Genomic DNA, 25,000 nt, shown 5'->3' with positions numbered 1-25,000 from the left:
TCCAGCCTCTTTTGGTTTCCTTTGTTTACTTCTGGGACATAGTGACATCCTATTGGCTGCAGCACAGGCAGTATGAGAACAATAAAGAGCTTTTTGAACATTAGAGCATGGAGACATGTAGAGACACTACATACTGATATACACCTGAACATCAGCAGGAGAGGACTCTTTAAAGTAGAGACACTACATACTGATATACACCTGAAAATCAGCAGGAGAGGACTCTTTAAAGTAGAGACACTACATACTGATATACACCTGAACATCAGCAGGAGAGGACTCTTTAAAGTAGAGACACTACATACTGATATACACCTGAAAATCAGCAGGAGAGGACTCTTTAAAGTAGAGACACTACATACTGATATACACCTGAACATCAGCAGGAGAGGACTCTTTAAAGTAGAGACACTACATACTGATATACACCTGAACATCAGCAGGAGAGGACTCTTTCAAGTAGAGACACTACATACTGATATACACCTGAACATCAGCAGGAGAGGACTCTTTAAAGTAGAGACACTACATACTGATATACACCTGAACATCAGCAGGAGAGGACTCTTTAAAGTAGAGACACTACATACTGATATACACCTGAACATCAGCAGGAGAGGACTCTTTAAAGTAGAGACACTACATACTGATATACACCTGAACATCAGCAGGAGAGGACTCTTTAAAGTAGAGACACTACATACTGATATACACGTGAACATCAGCAGGAGAGGACTCTTTAAAGTAGAGACACTACATACTGATATACACCTGAACATCAGCAGGAGAGGACTCTTTAAAGTAGAGACACTACATACTGATATACACCTGAACATCAACAGGAGAGGACTCTTTAAAGTAGAGACACTACATATACACCTGAACATCAGCAGGAGAGGACTCTTTAAAGTAGAGACACTACATACTAATATCAACCACATGTACTGAAGACACAGCATCTGAGTTGTGGATCCCTTCTGAGATCTAGAGATTACATCTGTTTTACCTGCAGGCCGTTGACACACTTCCCTTTGACGTCCAGCCAGACGGAGTCGGCCACCAGCTCTGAGGTCCCCTCCCCGAACAGGATGTAGTACACCAGCAGCCTGATGGACGGCACCATCGCCGGCGTCACCTGGAAGTTCAGCACCTGCCTGTGATCGTCGCTGGAGACGAACTTCTGACTGCCGAATTCCACCACCTTTCCTTTGGAGAGCACCTGCAGCAGAGACAGTGAATATAGGTTTTTAATTGGGTTTTGCAACGTTTTCATATATTATCATTATTATTAAATCGTGAACAGCTTTTTTATTAATACATTTTATAAATAAATATTGTTTTAGTTCCTTTATAGCCCAACATTAGCCGCCTTTAGCTTAGCGGTGGTGACGTGAAGTCATGTGACCGTGCTGTAGTTCCTTTATAGCCCAACATTAGCCACCTTTAGCTTAGCGGTGGTGACGTGAAGTCATGTGACCGTGCTGTAGTTCCTTTATAGCCCAACATTAGCCGCCTTTAGCTTAGCGGTGGTGACGTGAAGTCATGTGACCGTGCTGTAGTTCCTTTATAGCCCAACATTAGCCGCCTTTAGCTTAGCGGTGGTGACGTGAAGTCATGTGACCGTGCTATAGTTCCTTTATAGCCCAACATTAGCCGCCTTTAGCTTAGCGGTGGTGACGTGAAGTCATGTGACCGTGCTGTAGTTCCTTTATAGCCCAACATTAGCCACCTTTAGCTTAGCGGTGGTGACGTGAAGTCATGTGACCGTGCTGTAGTTCCTTTATAGCCCAACATTAGCCGCCTTTAGCTTAGCGGTGGTGGCGTGAAGTCCTGTGACCGTGCTGTAGTTCCTTTATAGCCCAACATTAGCCGCCTTTAGCTTAGCGGTGGTGACGTGAAGTCATGTGACCGTGCTATAGTTCCTTTATAGCCCAACATTAGCCGCCTTTAGCTTAGCGGTGGTGACGTGAAGTCATGTGACCGTGCTGTAGTTCCTTTATAGCCCAACATTAGCCGCCTTTAGCTTAGCGGTGGTGACGTGAAGTCATGTGACCGTGCTATAGTTCCTTTATAGCCCAACATTAGCCACCTTTAGCTTAGCGGTGGTGACGTGAAGTCATGTGACCGTGCTGTAGTTCCTTTATAGCCCAACATTAGCCACCTTTAGCTTAGCGGTGGTGACGTGAAGTCATGTGACCGTGCTGTAGTTTCTTTATATCCCAACATTAGCCACCTTTAGCTTAGCGGTGGTGACGTGAAGTCATGTGACCGTGCTGTAGTTCCTTTATAGCCCAACATTAGCCACCTTTAGCTTAGCGGTGGTGACGTGAAGTCATGTGACCGTACTGTAGTTCCTTTATAGCCAAACATTAGCTTTTTACTTCAGAAATCATAACGTGGTGTTAATATGTGGAGATTATCCTGCTGAACTAAACGTGTAAGTATCATAAACGTTTGTTCGACACAGAGACTATTTTCTGACAAAATCACATGGAGAAATCCTATTGGTCCAGGGAGATGCTGCCTTCAGGGACCAACACAGAAATATGACATCCCTGTATTAATGTGTGAAATTGAATATATGATCAGCAGGGTCTCCTCACCAGGTAGCTGAGCGCTTTGATTGGAACGTAGGAGGGCGAGGCAGAGTACACCTTGATGTTGCAGAAGTGCCCGGCCTCCAGGCTGCTGCCCGGCATCGGGGGGTCAATGTGCAGGTAGCGCTGGTTCGGGGAGTGGAAGGCCAACGCATCGAGGACCAGGAGCGCCTGAGAGGCTGCTGGGAGGGTCGTGTCCTCCGTCTGAAACTGTGAACACAACAGAGGACAAAGAAGTCAACAACAGCAGGTTTAATATGAAAAACAAGGAGACAACAGGAAGAAAAGAAGACAGCTGCAAATAAATTACATGTGAAAATCAACACGTTGAAACAGCAAACCCAAGTAAACAACAACAGGTTTACAACACATAAATAAACGATGAGTGTAAAAGAGAGTTGTGGTGTTTTTAGTAAACGTTGACCCCTGACCTTCAGCAGCGCCCGGACCCCCTCGCGCGGCGTGTTGCAGATGAACATAGCGATGCCGTCTGATTGGCTGACGGAGCTCAGGGTGCAGGGCAGATCCTCGCTCGCCCCCCCCTTTTTGAACAGCTGCCTCTCCACCAGGCGCACCTTGACGCTGTTCACCGGTTGGTCCAGGTGATCCTTCACCACCACCTGCAGGGAGACGCAGAGGTCAGAGGTCACTGGGTCTCTGAACCGAGCGACCAGGGTTTCCGTTCAACGTGACCGGTAAGATTTAAATGTACGGGAAGACGTTGAGGCCTTTTATTAAACTGATCACATGTTTGAAGTGTAACTGGTTATATGTTAAAGTCACCTCACCTGGATGTTATAGGGGAGTCCAGGTTTGATGAAGGGGGGCGTGGACACCAGGCTCAGTCTGTACGGAGACTTTAGGAACTTCACTGCAGCAAACTCCGCCTCCTGAGTGATCCCACCTGACACACACACACACACACACACACACACACACACACACACACACACACACACACACACACACACACACACACACACACACACACACACACACACACATAAATAAATTAACATTCTGCAATAGAATCAAGTCAAAAACAAAGTGAGAGTTCTCAGAAAAAGTCAGAAAAGTCAGTGAAACAACTAATCCTATTAGTTTTCTGGGTGTGTGTGTTTGAGGGACAGACTGGATGAAAGGGATTTGAACCTGTGTCCTCCTGCAGCAGCACGGCGATGTACAGATACTTCCCCACCAGACTGTCCAGGTCTCTGGGTCCGTCGTGTTTGGACAGAACTTTCTCCATGTTCACCGTCACGTCCAGATCGCCTGCCGAGGACAACTGAAAGACACACACACATCAGATCCATGGACACACACATCAGATCCATGGACACACACATCAGATCCATGGACACACACATCAGATCCATAGACACACACACATCAGATCCATGGACACACACACACACATCACATCCATGGACACACACATCAGATCCATGGACACACACACACATCAGATCCATGGACACACACATCAGATCCATGGACACACACACACATCAGATCCATGGACACACACACATCAGATCCATGGACACACACACACACATCAGATCCATGGACACACACACATCAGATCCATGGACACACACACACACACATCAGATCTATGGACACACACACAGCAGATCCATGGACACACACATTCACCCAAGTAAACAGACGGTCTGATGTTCATTTGATCAATATACGATAATAATTGACTTTCAGACCGAGGCTGAACTTTACTTGCATCACAGCAGCTCCGTTTGCAACATCAACAAGAACAAATATTGAGACAGGAAACAAGGTACGCAAACATTTAGCATACCCTCACAAACACTGAGAGAAACCTGCTCAAAGACCATCTATAAGAGACATTCGATCTGAGTTTAAACTCTGTACTGTGAGGATTGACTCAGGAAGGAGGGCTTCAGTCTGACTTTATTAAACCCCAGGACCCTGTATCTCTGATCTGATTGGTCGTTCATCGTCTCTGTTCGGGACGTGTTGGGGTCAGAGGACGAGTCTCTCTCAGACCTGCAACCTTTGAGCAGATTAACTGGTGGAGCCGTTTTGATTTTAAAGCGGTAGATAAACCCTATAACCTGCAGACGGTAGGGGGCCCGCAAAAAAGACAACATGGAAATGGCTATGTAAAATAGTTCTCTATCTGTGAAGGAAACCCCAAAGACGGCTGTTAACGTTGGTCAACATCAGCAACGACAACATGAAACCCCCTTTAATGTCTGTAGAAGACTGCAATGACACGTCGGGAACCCCCCTAAAGGGCCCCATGCTACTAGCACGCGGTCAAAAGCTTCGTCATTTCTGCTCTGTGTGGGATTTCTTTTGTTGGCGGTCATGAGAAAAAAAGTAAGAATTACAAAAATAAATGACCATTCTGTTCCATTACCATATACACATCCTGAAAAAAAATCTGATTCTGGAAAAAAGTCAGAGTTGAAAAAATATACGACATTTTGAAAAAAAAAAAAGGTTTTCGGTCAATTCAGGTCAAATCTAAGTTATTATTGATAACCCCGCAAATATATGATCTGTTTTGACCAGGACAGAACAGTCCTTAAATATCAGCGTTCTCGTCTCCTACCCTCTCTCTGGTGACGGAGCTGGGGATGATGACCGGGGGATTCGTCCCGCTGACGTATCCGTAACGCAGGAACAGCTCGCCCTCCACCACCGGAGCCCCGTGGACGTACCTGAGGGAGAACACACCGCTTCAGTCTCATTCATCCTGTCTCTCATCAATATATCACAGGTCTCAGATATATACAGAGCCTGTCTCTGATTGGCTGAAACACCAAACAGATCATTGCAGCATTACCCATAATCCCCTCTGTTTCAGCCCTGTTTCCAAAGTGCTGATTCTCTGTCTGTTACTTCAGATGAAAATAAGGAGCCCCTCCCCACGCCCCTCTGAGAGAGATTTGGTTACAAAGAACTCAATGGTGCTCTAGGAGGAGATTCAGGTGATAAGGGGTTACCTTGGTTGCTGATTGGCTAATGGTTACACAAGACAACACATCGTGATGACATCATCAAGTGGCCAAAATCTGATCAGCTCATTTTCAGACAGGTTTTATAGAAATGGATCAAAAAGAGAGAGAATCTTTGTTCCTGAAACTTTCAGAGTCTCTTTACACAGAGGGGACACATGTTGATGAAGAAGAGACATGAGGAAGAGGGGACACATGTTGATGAAGAAGAGACATGAAGAAGAGGGGACACATGTTGATGTAGAAGAGACATGAAGAAGAGGGGACACATGTTGATGAAGAAGAGACATGAAGAAGAGGGGGACACATGTTGATGAAGAAGAGACATGAAGAAGAGGGGACACATGTTGATGTAGAAGAGACATGAAGAAGAGGGGACACATGTTGATGTAGAAGAGACATGAAGAAGAGGGGACACATGTTGATGTAGAAGAGACATGAAGAAGAGGGGACACATGTTGATGTAGAAGAGACATGAAGAAGAGGGGACACATGTTGATGAAGAAGAGACATGAGGAAGAGGGGACACATGTTGATGAAGAAGAGACATGAAGAAGAGGGGACACATGTTGATGTAGAAGAGACATGAAGAAGAGGGGACACATGTTGATGAAGAAGAGACATGAAGAAGAGGGGACACATGTTGATGAAGAAGAGACATGAAGAAGAGGGGACACATGTTGATGTAGAAGAGACATGAAGAAGAGGGGACACATGTTGATGTAGAAGAGACATGAAGAAGAGGGGACACATGTTGATGTAGAAGAGACATGAAGAAGAGGGGACACATGTTGATGTAGAAGAGACATGAAGAAGAGGGGACACATGTTGATGAAGAAGAGACATGAAGAAGAGGGGACACATGTTGATGAAGAAGAGACATGAGGAAGAGGGGACACATGTTGATGAAGAAGAGACATGAAGAAGAGGGGGACACATGTTGATGTAGAAGAGACATGAAGAAGAGGGGACACATGTTGATGAAGAAGAGACATGAAGAAGAGGGGACACATGTTGATGAAGAAGAGACATGAAGAAGAGGGGACACATGTTGATGTAGAAGAGACATGAAGAAGAGGGGACACATGTTGATGTAGAAGAGACATGAAGAAGAGGGGACACATGTTGATGTAGAAGAGACATGAAGAAGAGGGGACACATGTTGATGTAGAAGAGACATGAAGAAGAGGGGACACATGTTGATGAAGAAGAGACATGAAGAAGAGGGGACACATGTTGATGAAGAAGAGACATGAAGAAGAGGGGACACATGTTGATGTAGAAGAGACATGAAGAAGAGGGGACACATGTTGATGTAGAAGAGACATGAAGAAGAGGGGACACATGTTGATGTAGAAGAGACATGAAGAAGAGGGGACACATGTTGATGAAGAAGAGACATGAAGAAGAGGGGACACATGTTGATGAGAAGAGACATGAAGAAGAGGGGACACATGTTGATGAAGAAGAGACATGAAGAAGAGGGGACACATGTTGATGAAGAAGAGACATGAAGAAGAGGGGACACGTGTTGATGTAGAAGAGACATGAAGAAGAGGGGACACGTGTTGATGTAGAAGAGACATGAAGAAGAGGGGACACATGTTGATGTAGAAGAGACATGAAGAAGAGGGGACACATGTTGATGAAGAAGAGACATGAAGAAGAGGGGACACATGTTGATGTAGAAGAGACATGAAGAAGAGGGGACACATGTTGATGAAGAAGAGACATGAAGAAGAGGGGACACATGTTGATGAAGAAGAGACATGAAGAGAGGGGACACATGTTGATGAAGAAGAGACATGAAGGAGAGGGGACACATGTTGATGAAGAAGAGACATGAAGAAGAGGGGACACGTGTTGATGTAGAAGAGACATGAAGAAGAGGGGACACGTGTTGATGTAGAAGAGACATGAAGAAGAGGGGACACATGTTGATGAAGAAGAGACATGAAGAAGAGGGGACACATGTTGATGAAGAAGAGACATGAAGAAGAGGGGACACATGTGGATGTAGAAGAGACATGAAGAAGAGGGGACACATGTTGATGAAGAAGAGACATGAAGAAGAGGGGACACATGTTGATGTAGAAGAGACATGAAGAAGAGGGGACACATGTTGATGAAGAAGAGACATGAAGAAGAGGGGACACATGTTGATGAAGAAGAGACATGAAGGAGAGGGGACACATGTTGATGAAGAAGAGACATGAAGAAGAGGGGACACATGTTGATGAAGAAGAGACATGAAGAAGAGGGGACACATGTGGATGTAGAAGAGACATGAAGAAGAGGGGACACATGTTGATGTAGAAGAGACATGAAGAAGAGGGGACACATGTTGATGTGGAAGAGACATGAAGAAGAGGGGACACATGTTGATGTAGAAGACACATGAAGAAGAGGGGACACATGTTGATGAAGAAGAGACATGAAGAAGAGGGGACACATGTTGATGTAGAAGAGACATGAAGAAGAGGGGACACATGTTGATGTAGAAGAGACATGAAGAAGAGGGGACACATGTTGATGTAGAAGAGACATGAAGAAGAGGGGACACATGTTGATGAAGAAGAGACATGAAGAAGAGGGGACACATGTTGATGTAGAAGAGACATGAAGAAGAGGGGACACATGTTGATGTAGAAGAGACATGAAGAAGAGGGGACACATGTTGATGTAGAAGAGACATGAAGAAGAGGGGACACATGTTGATGTAGAAGAGACATGAAGAAGAGGGGACACATGTTGATGAAGAAGAGACATGAAGAAGAGGGGACACATGTTGATGTAGAAGAGACATGAAGAAGAGGGGACACATGTTGATGTAGAAGAGACATGAAGAAGAGGGGACACATGTTGATGTAGAAGAGACATGAAGAAGAGGGGACACATGTTGATGTAGAAGAGACATGAAGAAGAGGGGACACATGTTGATGAAGAAGAGACATGAAGAAGTGGATTTTGCATAACAGGTGACCTTTAAATAATAATGCCAACAACCCCAGACCCCCAGCTCCTCCCGTCTGGTTGAACATTCAGGCTGAGCACTCATTCCTGCCTACAGTCTGTCCTTTGAGAGTCTCAACACTCACATGTGATGTAATACACTTTTAAATGTTGGCCATGAGGGTTGTGCAACAGGTCGCCTGCGTCAGTATGTGCATGAGTGATGATATGTGTATGTATTTGTATGTTTATTATGTTTGTATATGTACATGTATGCAAAACTGTATTGTAATGTATTCAGATCCACGAAGCTATTTCCGTTGACTCAAAACCCATCTCTTGGCATCTGTCTTCCTTGTAGACTAATCTCCATCCCCTAGTTTCCATCTACATGAGCATCACTTCAGTCTCATGCTTTCATCACATGGCAATACTTATGTTGGTGTATAATGTTTTTATAATTTTTAAGCTACAGATGGAGCATCTTATTTCAGACAGTTTGAAACGCGAGGGTCGTGATTGAGATACTGGTCTTTGGCAGGTAGTAGGCAGGAAGCAGTAAGCTGGAGTCTGAAATAAGATGCTCCATCTGTATGGCGTTTGTGTTTTGTTTTTGCTGTTGTTTGCGTTGTACAGCCCTTTGAGGCATTTCTTGTGATTTATAATACATTTTGATTTGATTTGATTTGAGCTGCAGGACGGAGTCCAGAACACATGTCCTTACGGGGACAATAAAGTATATGGTATGGTATATTACTCTAACACTTGTTTCCTCACCTGGCTGAAACCTTGAAGTTGAAGCTCTTGAAGTTTCCGGAGCTCACGTAGTTAGTCTCTGGTTCCACGAGGATGTAGAAACTGGGAAGAACTGGAACAAACAGGTTTTAATGAACATTTAAGAGTTCATTAATACTGACCTCCTGTGATGGTTTCTGATGTTTTCTCCTGTTACCGTATTCTTTCACTTCAAACTCTGCTCTCGCTGTGGTGGTGAAATCATCAGAGTACGCAGCTTCAATCGACCAAATCCCCAACCTGGAGACAAACAGGTAAACAAGTAAACAACAAACAACAGACAGACAGGAACTACTTTAACAACAATAACAGACTTTAAAAACGTTGTCACCAAATTGGGTCCCCAAGGACATTTGTGTTTTCCAACAAGTTGTAGTTGGAACTTGTGTTTGATGTTATATAAGATAAGGTAAGATAAGGTAAGATAAGGTAAGGTAAGATAAGGTAAGATAAGGTAAGGTAAGATAAGGTAAGATAAGGTAAGATAAGGTAAGGTAAGGTAAGGTAAGGTAAGGTAAGGTAAGGTAAGATAAGATAAGATAAGGTAAGATAAGGTAAGATAAGGTAAGATAAGATAAGGTAAGATAAGGTAAGATAAGGTAAGGTAAGATAAGATAAGGTAAGATAAGGTAAGGTAAGATAAGATAAGGTAAGATAAGATAAGATAAGGTAAGATAAGGTAAGATAAGATAAGATAAGATAAGATAAGGTAAGATAAGGTAAGATAAGGTAAGATAAGATAAGGTAAGATAAGATAAGATAAGATAAGGTAAGATAAGGTAAGATAAGGTAAGATAAGATAAGGTAAGATAAGGTAAGGTAAGATAAGATAAGGTAAGATAAGGTAAGATAAGATAAGGTAAGATAAGATAAGATAAGGTAAGATAAGGTAAGATAAGATAAGGTAAGATAAGATAAGATAAGGTAAGATAAGGTAAGATAAGATAAGGTAAGATAAGGTAAGATAAGATAAGATAAGGTAAGATAAGGTAAGATAAGGTAAGATAAGGTAAGATAAGGTAAGATAAGATAAGATAAGATAAGGTAAGATAAGATAAGATAAGATAAGGTAAGATAAGATCAGGTAAGATAAGGTAAGATAAGATAAGGTAAGATAAGATAAGATAAGGTAAGATAAGATAAGATAAGGTAAGATAAGATAAGGTAAGATAAGGTAAGATAAGGTAAGATAAGGTAAGGTAAGATAAGGTAAGATAAGGTAAGATAAGGTAAGATAAGGTAAGATAAGATAAGATAAGGTAAGGTAAGATAAGATAAGGTAAGATAAGGTAAGATAAGATAAGATAAGATAAGATAAGGTAAGATAAGGTAAGATAAGGTAAGATAAGGTAAGATAAGGTAAGATAAGATAAGGTAAGATAAGATAAGGTAAGATAAGGTAAGATAAGGTAAGATAAGGTAAGATAAGATAAGGTAAGATAAGGTAAGATAAGGTAAGATAAGATAAGGTAAGATAAGGTAAGATAAGATAAGATAAGATAAGATAAGGTAAGATAAGGTAAGATAAGGTAAGATAAGGTAAGATAAGGTAAGATAAGATAAGGTAAGATAAGATAAGGTAAGATAAGGTAAGATAAGGTAAGATAAGATAAGATAAGATAAGATAAGATAAGATAAGGTAAGATAAGATAAGGTAAGGTAAGATAAGATAAGGTAAGATAAGGTAAGATAAGGTAAGATAAGATAAGGTAAGGTAAGATAAGATAAGGTAAGATAAGGTAAGGTAAGGTAAGATAAGGAAATGTTTGCGTTGCAGAATAAAAAGACAAGACATTGAACATTAGAGAAATTAAAAGCCTAGAAATAAACAATCCAAAATGTAAACATCTCAAATTGAAATAAAACAGCATTAAAAAAGTAAAAAATGTGATTCCACTCAGTGTTATATTCCCAATGTATCTGAAAACTTTATTTAAAATCTTCAAATCCAGTGGATGTTTGAATGAAACTGCATGTGTTCCTGTGATATTGTGACAATGGGACGGATGGACGGTAGACCACAAATAGTTTGCCTTCACAGAGGACAAAAGACCACTTGAGTCCAGCTGTGAGTCCAGCGTGGAAACGGCTTCCTGTGTTTTCATGTGTTAAAGGCCGACTTCAGGAAACAAGTTGCTCAAAGGATGGGCTTTCCTTTTCTACTGGTGAGCTCCAGAAACAGATGACTGGGATCCAAAAGACGTTGAAATCATCTTAAATAACATATATATATATATGTTATTTATATGTTATATATATATATATATATATATATATAACTTATGATCAGATTATTTTATCTTGTTCTCTATTTATTTGAATATTGCTGTTATGTTCTGTAAAACACTTTGGGCTGCTTTGTACAAATAAAGTCTATTATTATTATTATTATTATTATTGTTATTATTATTATCTCTTACTTTGGTTTAATGGGGATCTTGAAGGGGTTTTGCATCGAGGGGATCCCATTGTTGACATCGATCATTTCCACGATGTCCACTGTGGTACGATCCGGGTCCTATTGGGGAGTCAGAGAGAAATCAATCAGTTACAGGTGACTCTTTACAGGTGACTCTTTAGTTCATCTACAGGTGACTCATTACAGGTGACTCTTTAGTTCATCTACAGGTGACTCTTTACAGGTGACTCTTTAGTTCATCTGCAGGTGACTCTTTAGTTCATCTACAGGTGACTCTTTAGTTCATCTACAGGTGACTCTTTAGTTCATCTGCAGGTGACTCTTTAGTTCATCTACAGGTGACTCTTTAGTTCATCTACAGGTGACTCTTTAGTTCATCTGCAGGTGACTCTTTAGTTCATCTACAGGTGACTCTTTAGTTCATCTACAGGTGACTCTTTAGTTCATCTACAGGTGACTCTTTAGTTCATCTACAGGTGACTCTTTAGTTCATCTGCAGGTGACTCTTTAGTTCATCTACAGGTGACTCTTTAGTTCATCTGCAGGTGACTCTTTAGTTCATCTACAGGTGACTCTTTAGTTCATCTACAGGTGACTCTTTACAGGTGACTCTTTAGTTCATCTACAGGTGACTCTTTAGTTCATCTACAGGTGACTCTTTAGTTCATCTGCAGGTGACTCTTTAGTTCATCTACAGGTGACTCTTTAGTTCATCTACAGGTGACTCTTTACAGGTGACTCTTTAGTTCATTTACAGGTGACTCTTTAGTTCATCTGCAGGTGACTCTTTAGTTCATCTACAGGTGACTCTTTAGTTCATCTACAGGTGACTCTTTAGTTCATTTACAGGTGACTCTTTAGTTCATCTACAGGTGACTCTTTAGTTCATCTACAGGTGACTCTTTAGTTCATCTGCAGGTGACTCTTTAGTTCATCTACAGGTGACTCTTTAGTTCATCTACAGGTGACTCTTTAGTTCATCTGCAGGTGACTCTTTACAGGTGACTCTTTAGTTCATCTGCAGGTGACTCTTTAGTTCATCTACAGGTGACTCTTTAGTTCATCTACAGGTGACTCTTTAGTTCATCTACAGGTGACTCTTTAGTTCATCTACAGGTGACTCTTTAGTTCATCTACAGGTGACTCTTTAGTCCATCTGCAGGTGACTCTTTAGTTCATCTACAGGTGACTCTTTATTTCATCTACAGGTGACTCTTTACAGGTGACTCTTTAGTTCATCTACAGGTGACTCTTTATTTCATCTACAGGTGACTCTTTAGTTCATCTACAGGTGACTCTTTACAGGTGACTCTTTAGTTCATCTACAGGTGACTCTTTAGTTCATCTACAGGTGACTCTTTATTTCATCTACAGGTGACTCTTTACAGGTGACTCTTTAGTTCATCTACAGGTGACTCTTTAGTTCATCTACAGGTGACTCTTTAGTTCATCTGCAGGTGACTCTTTAGTTCATCTACAGGTGACTCTTTAGTTCATCTGCAGGTGACTCTTTAGTTCATCTACAGGTGACTCTTTAGTTCATCTACAGGTGACTCTTTAGTTCATCTACAGGTGACTCTTTAGTTCATCTGCAGGTGACTCTTTAGTTCATCTACAGGTGACTCTTTAGTTCATCTACAGGTGACTCTTTACAGGTGACTCTTTAGTTCATCTACAGGTGACTCTTTAGTTCATCTTCAGGTGACTCTTTAGTTCATCTACAGGTGACTCTTTAGTTCATCTACAGGTGACTCTTTAGTTCATCTACAGGTGACTCTTTACAGGTGACTCTTTAGTTCATCTGCAGGTGACTCTTTAGTTCATCTGCAGGTGACTCTTTAGTTCATCTACAGGTGACTCTTTACAGGTGACTCTTTAGTTCATCTGCAGGTGACTCTTTAGTTCATCTGCAGGTGACTCTTTAGTTCATCTGCAGGTGACTCTTTAGTTCATCTACAGGTGACTCTTTAGTTCATCTACAGGTGACTCTTTAGTTCATCTACAGATGACTCTTTACAGGTGACTCTTTAGTTCATCTACAGGTGACTCTTTAGTTCATCTACAGGTGACTCTTTAGTTCATCTACAGGTGACTCTTTACAGGTGACTCTTTAGTTCATCTACAGGTGACTCTTTAGTTCATCTACAGATGACTCTTTAGTTCATCTACAGGTGACTCTTTAGTTCATCTACAGGTGACTCTTTAGTTCATCTACAGGTGACTCTTTAGTTCATCTGCAGGTGACTCTTTAGTTCATCTACAGGTGACTCTTTACAGGTGACTCTTTAGTTCATCTACAGGTGACTCTTTACAGGTGACTCTTTAGTTCATCTACAGGTGACTCTTTAGTTCATCTACAGGTGACTCTTTAGTTCATCTACAGGTGACTGTTTAGTTCATCTCCAGGTGACTCTTTAGTTCATCTACAGGTGACTCTTTAGTTCATCTACAGGTGACTCTTTAGTTCATCTACAGGTGACTCTTTAGTTCATCTACAGGTGACTCTTTAGTTCATCTGCAGGTGACTCTTTAGTTCATCTACAGGTGACTCTTTAGTTCATCTACAGGTGACTCTTTAGTTCATCTACAGATGACTCTTTACAGGTGACTCTTTAGTTCATCTACAGGTGACTCTTTAGTTCATCTACAGGTGACTCTTTACAGGTGACTCTTTAGTTCATCTACAGGTGACTCTTTAGTTCATCTACAGATGACTCTTTAGTTCATCTACAGGTGACTCTTTAGTTCATCTACAGGTGACTCTTTAGTTCATCTACAGGTGACTCTTTAGTTCATCTGCAGGTGACTCTTTAGTTCATCTACAGGTGACTCTTTACAGGTGACTCTTTAGTTCATCTACAGGTGACTCTTTACAGGTGACTCTTTAGTTCATCTACAGGTGACTCTTTAGTTCATCTACAGGTGACTCTTTAGTTCATCTACAGGTGACTCTTTAGTTCATCTACAGGTGACTCTTTAGTTCATCTACAGGTGACTCTTTAGTTCATCTACAGGTGACTGTTTAGTTCATCTCCAGGTGACTCTTTAGTTCATCTACAGGTGACTCTTTAGTTCATCTACAGGTGACTCTTTAGTTCATCTACAGGTGACTCTTTAGTTCATCTACAGGTGACTCTTTAGTTCATCTGCAGGTGACTCTTTAGTTCATCTACAGGTGACTCTTTAGTTCATCTGCAGGTGACTCTTTAGTTCATCTACAGGTGACTGTTTAGTTCATCTACAGGTGACTGTTTAGTTCATCTACAGGTGACTGTTTAGTTCATCTACAGGTGACTCTTTAGTTCATCTACAGGTGACTCTTTAGTTCATCTGCAGGTGACTCTTTAGTTCATCTACAGGTGACTGTTTAGTTCATCTACAGGTGACTGTTTAGTTCATCTGCAGGTGACTCTTTAGTTCATCTACAGGTGACTCTTTAGTTCATCTACAGGTGACTCTTTAGTTCATCTACAGGTGACTCTTTAGTTCATCTACAGGTGACTCTTTAGTTCATCTACAGATGACTCTTTACAGGTGACTCTTTAGTTCATCTACAGGTGACTCTTTAGTTCATCTACAGGTGACTCTTTAGTTCATCTGCAGGTGACTCTTTAGTTCATCTACAGGTGACTCTTTAGTTCATCTACAGGTGACTCTTTAGTTCATCTACAGGTGACTCTTTAGTTCATCTGCAGGTGACTCTTTAGTTCATCTACAGGTGACTCTTTACAGGTGACTCTTTAGTTCATCTACAGGTGACTCTTTAGTTCATCTGCAGGTGACTCTTTAGTTCATCTACAGGTGACTCTTTAGTTCATCTACAGGTGACTCTTTAGTTCATCTACAGGTGACTCTTTAGTTCATCTACAGGTGACTCTTTAGTTCATCTACAGGTGACTCTTTAGTTCATCTACAGGTGACTCTTTAGTTCATCTGCAGGTGACTCTTTAGTTCATCTACAGGTGACTCTTTAGTTCATCTACAGGTGACTCACTCACCTTGAAGGTCAGGAAGACGCTCCGATTGGCCGGCCTCAGTTCCTGGTTCAAACTGAACGCTCTCACTTTGACTGGAAACACAAAAACACACTCTCTTATTTCAGGAGAACAACCAAAAACACATTCAGAAAACCATTGACCTACACACAAGGGGACAGGAAGTGTGAACATGCTGAGTCATGTCAGGGTTTTAGGACTCATTCCTGCACCTCTCTTTTTAGTTTAGACACACAGTGATTAAACAGGGTGCATTGTGGGAGACTGAGTGTTATGCTCAAAATCAAGTAAAACAAGGTGTTTTCTTTCTACTTTGACTTCTTGCATGTTGAACACAAATACCTGTACTTTCTACTTCTTACATGTTGAACACAAATACCTGTACTTTCTACTTCTTACATGTTGAACACAAATACCTGTACTTTCTACTTCTTACATGTTGAACACAAATACCTGTACTTTCTACTTCTTACATGTTGAACACAAATACCTGTACTTTCTACTTCTTACATGTTGAACACAAATACCTGTACTTTCTACTTCTTACATGTTGAACACAAATACCTGTACTTTCTACTTCTTACATGTTGAACCCAAATACCTGTACTTTCTACTTCTTACATGTTGAACACAAATACCTGTACTTTCTACTTCTTACATGTTGAACACAAATACCTGTACTTTCTACTTCTTACATGTTGAACACAAATACCTGTACTTTCTACTTCTTACATGTTGAACCCAAATACCTGTACTTTCTACTTCTTACATGTTGAACCCAAATACCTGTACTTTCTACTTCTTACATGTTGAACACAAATACCTGTACTTTCTACTTCTTACATGTTGAACACAAATACCTGTACTTTCTACTTCTTACATGTTGAACACAAATACCTGTACTTTCTACTTCTTACATGTTGAACACAAATACCTGTACTTTCTACTTCTTACATGTTTGAGCACTAATACCTGTACTTTCTACTTCTTACATGTTGAACCCAAATACCTGTACTTTCTACTTCTTACATGTTGAACACACATACCTGTACTTTCTACTTCTTACATGTTGAACCCAAATACCTGTACTTTCTACTTCTTACATGTTGAACACAAATACCTGTACTTTCTACTTCTTACATGTTGAACTCAAATACCTGTACTTTCTACTTCTTACATGTTGAACACAAATACCTGTACTTTCTACTTCTTACATGTTGAACACAAATACCTGTACTTTCTACTTCTTACATGTTGAACACAAATACCTGTACTTTCTACTTCTTACATGTTGATCTCAAATACCTGTACTTTCTACTTCTTACATGTTGAACACAAATACCTGTACTTTCTACTTCTTACATGTTGAACACAAATACCTGTACTTTCTACTTCTTACATGTTGAACACAAATACCTGTACTTTCTACTTCTTACATGTTGAACCCAAATACCTGTACTTTCTACTTCTTACATGTTGAACACAAATACCTGTACTTTCTACTTCTTACATGTTTGAACACTAATACCTGTACTTTCTACTTCTCACATGTTAAACCCAAATACCTGTACTTTCTACTTCTTACATGTTGAACACAAATACCTGTACTTTCTACTTCTTACATGTTGAACACAAATACCTGTACTTTCTACTTCTTACATGTTGAACACAAATACCTGTACTTTCTACTTCTTACATGTTTGAACACAAATACCTGTACTTTCTACTTCTTACATGTTTGAACACTAATACCTGTACTTTCTACTTCTTACATGTTGAACCCAAATACCTGTACTTTCTACTTCTTACATGTTGAACACAAATACCTGTACTTTCTACTTCTTACATGTTGAACACAAATACCTGTACTTTCTACTTCTTACATGTTTGAACACTAATACCTGTACTTTCTACTTCTCACATGTTGAACCCAAATACCTGTACTTTCTACTTCTTACATGTTGAACACAAATACCTGTACTTTCTACTTCTCACATGTTGAACCCAAATACCTGTACTTTCTACTTCTCACATGTTGAACCCAAATACCTGTACTTTCTACTTCTTACATGTTGAACACTAATACCTGTACTTTCTACTTCTTACATGTTGAACACAAATACCTGTACTTTCTACTTCTTACATGTTGAACTCAAATACCTGTACTTTCTACTTCTTACAGGTTGAACACAAATACCTGTACTTTCTACTTCTTACATGTTGAACACAAATACCTGTACTTTCTACTTCTTACATGTTGAACACAAATACCTGTACTTTCTACTTCTTACATGTTGAACTCAAATACCTGTACTTTCTACTTCTTACATGTTTGAACACTAATACCTGTACTTTCTACTTCTTACATGTTGAACACTAATACCTGTACTTTCTACTTCTTACATTTTGAACCCAAATAGCTGTACTTTCTACTTCTTACATGTTGAACACAAATACCTGTACTTTCTACTTCTTACATGTTTGAACACTAATACCTGTACTTTCTACTTCTCACATGTTGAACACAAATACCTGTACTTTCTACTTCTTACATGTTTGAACACTAATACCTGTACTTTCTACTTCTTACATGTTGAACACTAATACCTGTACTTTCTACTTCTTACATTTTGAACCCAAATAGCTGTACTTTCTACTTCTTACATGTTGAACACAAATACCTGTACTTTCTACTTCTTACATGTTGAACACAAATACCTGTACTTTCTACTTCTTACATGTTTGAACACTAATACCTGTACTTTCTACTTCTTACATGTTGAACACAAATACCTGTACTTTCTACTTCTCACATGTTGAACCCAAATACCTGTACTTTCTACTTCTCACATGTTGAACACTAATACCTGTACTTTCTACTTCTTACATGTTGAACCCAAATACCTGTACTTTCTACTTCTCACATGTTGAACACTAATACCTGTACTTTCTACTTCTTACATGTTGAACTCAAATACCTGTACTTTCTACTTCTTACATGTTGAACACAAATACCTGTACTTTCTACTTCTTACATGTTGAACACAAATACCTGTACTTTCTACTTCTTACATGTTGAACACAAATACCTGTACTTTCTACTTCTTACATGTTGAACTCAAATACCTGTACTTTCTACTTCTTACATGTTGAACACAAATACCTGTACTTTCTACTTCTCACATGTTGAACACTAATACCTGTACTTTCTACTTCTTACATGTTGAACCCAAATACCTGTACTTTCTACTTCTCACATGTTGAACACTAATACCTGTACTTTCTACTTCTCACATGTTAAACTCAAATACCTGTACTTTCTACTTCTTACATGTTGAACACAAATACCTGTACTTTCTACTTCTTACATGTTGAACACAAATACCTGTACTTTCTACTTCTTACATGTTGAACACAAATACCTGTACTTTCTACTTCTTACATGTTGAACTCAAATACCTGTACTTTCTACTTCTTACATGTTGAACACAAATACCTGTACTTTCTACTTCTTACATGTTGAACACAAATACCTGTACTTTCTACTTCTTACATGTTGAACTCAAATACCTGTACTTTCTACTTCTTACATGTTGAACACAATACCTGTACTTTCTACTTCTTACATGTTGAACACAAATACCTGTACTTTCTACTTCTTACATGTTGAACACAAATACCTGTACTTTCTACTTCTTACATGTTGAACACAATACTGTACTTTCTACTTCTTACATGTTGAACTCAAATACCTGTACTTTCTACTTCTTACATGTTTGAACACAAATACCTGTACTTTCTACTTCTTACATGTTGAACACAAATACCTGTACTTTCTACTTCTTACATGTTTGAGCACTAATACCTGTACTTTCTACTTCTTACATGTTGAACCCAAATACCTGTACTTTCTACTTCTTACATGTTGAACACAAATACCTGTACTTTCTACTTCTTACATGTTGACACAAATACCTGTACTTTCTACTTCTTACATGTTGAACACAAATACCTGTACTTTCTACTTCTTACATGTTGAACACAAATACCTGTACTTTCTACTTCTTACATGTTGAACACAAATACCTGTACTTTCTACTTCTTACATGTTGAACACAAATACCTGTACTTTCTACTTCTTACATGTTGAACACAAATACCTGTACTTTCTACTTCTTACATGTTGAACTCAAATACCTGTACTTTTTACTTCTTACATGTTTGAACACAAATACCTGTACTTTCTACTTCTTACATGTTGAACACAAATACCTGTACTTTCTACTTCTTACATGTTGAACCCAAATACCTGTACTTTCTACTTCTTACATGTTGAACACAAATACCTGTACTTTCTACTTCTTACATGTTTGAACACTAATACCTGTACTTTCTACTTCTCACATGTTGAACACAAATACCTGTACTTTCTACTTCTTACATGTTGAACACAAATACCTGTACTTTCTACTTCTTACATGTTGAACTCAAATACCTGTACTTTCTACTTCTTACATGTTGAACACAAATACCTGTACTTTCTACTTCTTACATGTTGAACACAAATACCTGTACTTTCTACTTCTTACATGTTTGAACACTAATACCCGTACTTTCTACTTCTCACATGTTGAACCCAAATACCTGTACTTTCTACTTCTTACATGTTTGAACACTAATACCTGTACTTTCTACTTCTTACATGTTGAACACAAATACCTGTACTTTCTACTTCTTACATGTTTGAACACTAATACCTGTACTTTCTACTTCTCACATGTTAAACCCAAATACCTGTACTTTCTACTTCTTACATGTTGAACACAAATACCTGTACTTTCTACTTCTTACATGTTGAACACAAATACCTGTACTTTCTACTTCTTACATGTTGAACACAAATACCTGTACTTTCTACTTCTTACATGTTTGAACACAAATACCTGTACTTTCTACTTCTTACATGTTTGAACACTAATACCTGTACTTTCTACTTCTTACATGTTGAACCCAAATACCTGTACTTTCTACTTCTTACATGTTGAACACAAATACCTGTACTTTCTACTTCTTACATGTTGAACACAAATACCTGTACTTTCTACTTCTTACATGTTTGAACACTAATACCTGTACTTTCTACTTCTCACATGTTGAACACAAATACCTGTACTTTCTACTTCTTACATGTTTGAACACTAATACCTGTACTTTCTACTTCTTACATTTTAAACCCAAATACCTGTACTTTCTACTTCTTACATGTTGAACACAAATACCTGTACTTTCTACTTCTTACATGTTTGAACACTAATACCTGTACTTTCTACTTCTTACATGTTGAACACAAATACCTGTACTTTCTACTTCTTACATGTTGAACACAAATACCTGTACTTTCTACTTCTTACATGTTGAACACAAATACCTGTACTTTCTACTTCTCACATGTTGAACCCAAATACCTGTACTTTCTACTTCTTACATGTTGAACACAAATACCTGTACTTTCTACTTCTCACATGTTGAACCCAAATACCTGTACTTTCTACTTCTCACATGTTGAACCCAAATACCTGTACTTTCTACTTCTTACATGTTGAACTCAAATACCTGTACTTTCTACTTCTCACATGTTGAACCCAAATACCTGTACTTTCTACTTCTTACATGTTGAACACAAATACCTGTACTTTCTACTTCTTACATGTTGAACACAAATACCTGTACTTTCTACTTCTTACATGTTGAACTCAAATACCTGTACTTTCTACTTCTTACATGTTGAACACAAATACCTGTACTTTTTTACTTCTTACATGTTGAACACAAATACCTGTACTTTCTACTTCTTACATGTTGAACACAAATACCTGTACTTTCTACTTCTTACATGTTGAACTCAAATACCTGTACTTTCTACTTCTTACATGTTGAACACAAATACCTGTACTTTCTACTTCTTACATGTTGAACACAAATACCTGTACTTTCTACTTCTTACATGTTGAACACAAATACCTGTACTTTCTACTTCTTACATGTTGAACACAAATACCTGTACTTTCTACTTCTTACATGTTGAACACAAATACCTGTACTTTCTACTTCTACATGTTGAACACAAATACCTGTACTTTCTACTTCTTACATGTTGAACACAAATACCTGTACTTTCTACTTCTTACATGTTGAACTCAAATACCTGTACTTTCTACTTCTTACATGTTGAACACAAATACCTGTACTTTCTACTTCTTACATGTTGAACACAAATACCTGTACTTTCTACTTCTTACATGTTGAACACTAATACCTGTACTTTCTACTTCTTACATGTTGAACACAAATACCTGTACTTTCTACTTCTTACATGTTGAACACAAATACCTGTACTTTCTACTTCTTACATGTTGAACACAAATACCTGTACTTTCTACTTCTTACATGTTGAACACAAATACCTGTACTTTCTACTTCTTACATGTTGAACACAAATACCTGTACTTTCTACTTCTTACATGTTGAACACAAATACCTGTACTTTCTACTTCTTACATGTTGACACAATAACCTGTACTTTCACTTCTTACATGTTGAACACAAATACCTGTACTTTCTACTTCTTACATGTTGAACACAAATACCTGTACTTTCTACTTCTTACATGTTGAACACAAATACCTGTACTTTCTACTTCTTACATGTTGAACACAAATACCTGTACTTTCTACTTCTTACATGTTGAACACAAATACCTGTACTTTCTACTTCTTACATGTTGAACACTAATACCTGTACTTTCTACTTCTTCACATGTTGAACACAAATACCTGTACTTCTACTTCTTACATGTTTGAACACTAATACCTGTACTTTCTACTTCTTACATGTTGAACACAAATACCTGTACTTTCTACTTCTTACATGTTTGAACACTAATACCTGTACTTTCTACTTCTTACATGTTGAACACAAATACCTGTACTTTCTACTTCTTACATGTTGAACACAAATACCTGTACTTTCTACTTCTTACATGTTGAACACAAATACCTGTACTTTCTACTTCTTACATGTGAACCACAATTACTTTCTTACATGTTGAACACAAATACCTGTACTTTCTACTTCTTACATGTTGAACACAAATACCTGTACTTTCTACTTCTTACATGTTGAACACAAATACCTGTACTTTCTACTTCTTACATGTTGAACACAAAATACCTGTACTTTCTACTTCTTACATGTTGAACACAAATACCTGTACTTTCTACTTCTTACATGTTGAACACAAATACCTTGTACTTTCTACTTCTTACATGTTGAACACAAATACCTGTACTTTCTACTTCTTACATGTTGAACACAAATACCTGTACTTTCTACTTCTTACATGTTGAACACTAAATACCTGTACTTTCTACTTCTTACATGTTGAACCCAAATACCTGTACTTTCTACTTCTTACATGTTGAACCCAAATACCTGTACTTTCTACTTCTTACATGTTGAACCCAAATACCTGTACTTTCTACTTCTTACATGTTGAACACAAATACCTGTACTTTCTACTTCTTACATGTTTGAACACAAATACCTGTACTTTCTACTTCTCACATGTTAAACCCAAATACCTGTACTTTCTACTTCTTACATGTTGAACACAAATACCTGTACTTTCTACTTCTTACATGTTGAACACAAATACCTGTACTTTCTACTTCTTACATGTTGAACACAAATACCTGTACTTTCTACTTCTTACATGTTTGAACACTAATACCTGTACTTTCTACTTCTCACATGTTGAACACAAATACCTGTACTTTCTACTTCTCACATGTTAAACCCAAATACCTGTACTTTCTACTTCTTACATGTTGAACACAAATACCTGTACTTTCTACTTCTTACATGTTTGAACACTAATACCTGTACTTTCTACTTCTTACATGTTGAACACAAATACCTGTACTTTCTACTTCTCACATGTTGAACACAAATACCTGTACTTTCTACTTCTCACATGTTGAACACAAATACCTGTACTTTCTACTTCTTACATGTTGAACACAAATACCTGTACTTTCTACTTCTTACATGTTTGAACACTAATACCTGTACTTTCTACTTCTTACATGTTGAACACAAATACCTGTACTTTCTACTTCTTACATGTTTGAACACTAATACCTGTACTTTCTACTTCTCACATGTTGAACACAAATACCTGTACTTTCTACTTCTTACATGTTTGAACACTAATACCTGTACTTTCTATTTCTTACATGTTGAACACTAATACCTGTACTTTCTACTTCTTACATTTTGAACCCAAATACCTGTACTTTCTACTTCTTACATGTTGAACACAAATACCTGTACTTTCTACTTCTTACATGTTTGAACACTAATACCTGTACTTTCTACTTCTTACATGTTGAACACAAATACCTGTACTTTCTACTTCTTACATGTTGAACACAAATACCTGTACTTTCTACTTCTCACATGTTGAACCCAAATACCTGTACTTTCTACTTCTTACATGTTGAACACAAATACCTGTACTTTCTACTTCTCACATGTTGAACACAAATACCTGTACTTTCTACTTCTTACATGTTGAACCCAAATACCTGTACTTTCTACTTCTCACATGTTGAACACAAATACCTGTACTTTCTACTTCTTACATGTTTGAACACAAATACCTGTACTTTCTACTTCTCACATGTTGAACACAAATACCTGTACTTTCTACTTCTCACATGTTGAACCCAAATACCTGTACTTTCTACTTCTTACATTTTGAACCCAAATACCTGTACTTTCTACTTCTTACATTTTGAACCCAAATACCTGTACTTTCTACTTCTTACATGTTGAACACTAATACCTGTACTTTCTACTTCTTACATTTTGAACCCAAATACCTGTACTTTCTACTTCTTAGATGTTGAACACAAATACCTGTACTTTCTACTTCTTACATGTTTGAACACTAATACCTGTACTTTCTACTTCTTACATGTTGAACACAAATACCTGTACTTTCTACTTCTTACATGTTGAACACAAATACCTGTACTTTCTACTTCTCACATGTTGAACCCAAATACCTGTACTTTCTACTTCTTACATGTTGAACACAAATACCTGTACTTTCTACTTCTCACATGTTGAACACAAATACCTGTACTTTCTACTTCTTACATGTTGAACACAAAT

At 38.5% G+C, this 25,000-nt stretch overlaps 1 protein-coding gene across 1 annotated transcript in view; it reads right to left on the bottom strand.

Annotated features, from left to right (window-relative positions):
- The window catches only part of c5 (complement component 5), a 70,347-nt gene that overhangs the window by 39,640 nt on the left and 5,707 nt on the right, over positions 1-25,000 (bottom strand). The window contains 10 exon segments of the mRNA XM_034133734.1: positions 1,007-1,219; positions 2,604-2,807; positions 3,029-3,217; positions 3,386-3,501; positions 3,750-3,882; positions 5,197-5,305; positions 9,332-9,422; positions 9,507-9,589; positions 11,770-11,867; positions 15,767-15,837. Coding sequence (XP_033989625.1) covers positions 1,007-1,219; positions 2,604-2,807; positions 3,029-3,217; positions 3,386-3,501; positions 3,750-3,882; positions 5,197-5,305; positions 9,332-9,422; positions 9,507-9,589; positions 11,770-11,867; positions 15,767-15,837 — 1,307 coding nt within the window.

This window comes from Trematomus bernacchii, unplaced genomic scaffold, assembly GCF_902827165.1.
Source record: "Trematomus bernacchii unplaced genomic scaffold, fTreBer1.1, whole genome shotgun sequence".
Classification (NCBI taxonomy): Eukaryota; Metazoa; Chordata; class Actinopteri; order Perciformes; family Nototheniidae; genus Trematomus; species Trematomus bernacchii.
The sequence above is the reverse complement of the archived record's forward strand: the minus strand, read 5'-3'. Positions and strand labels throughout refer to the sequence as shown.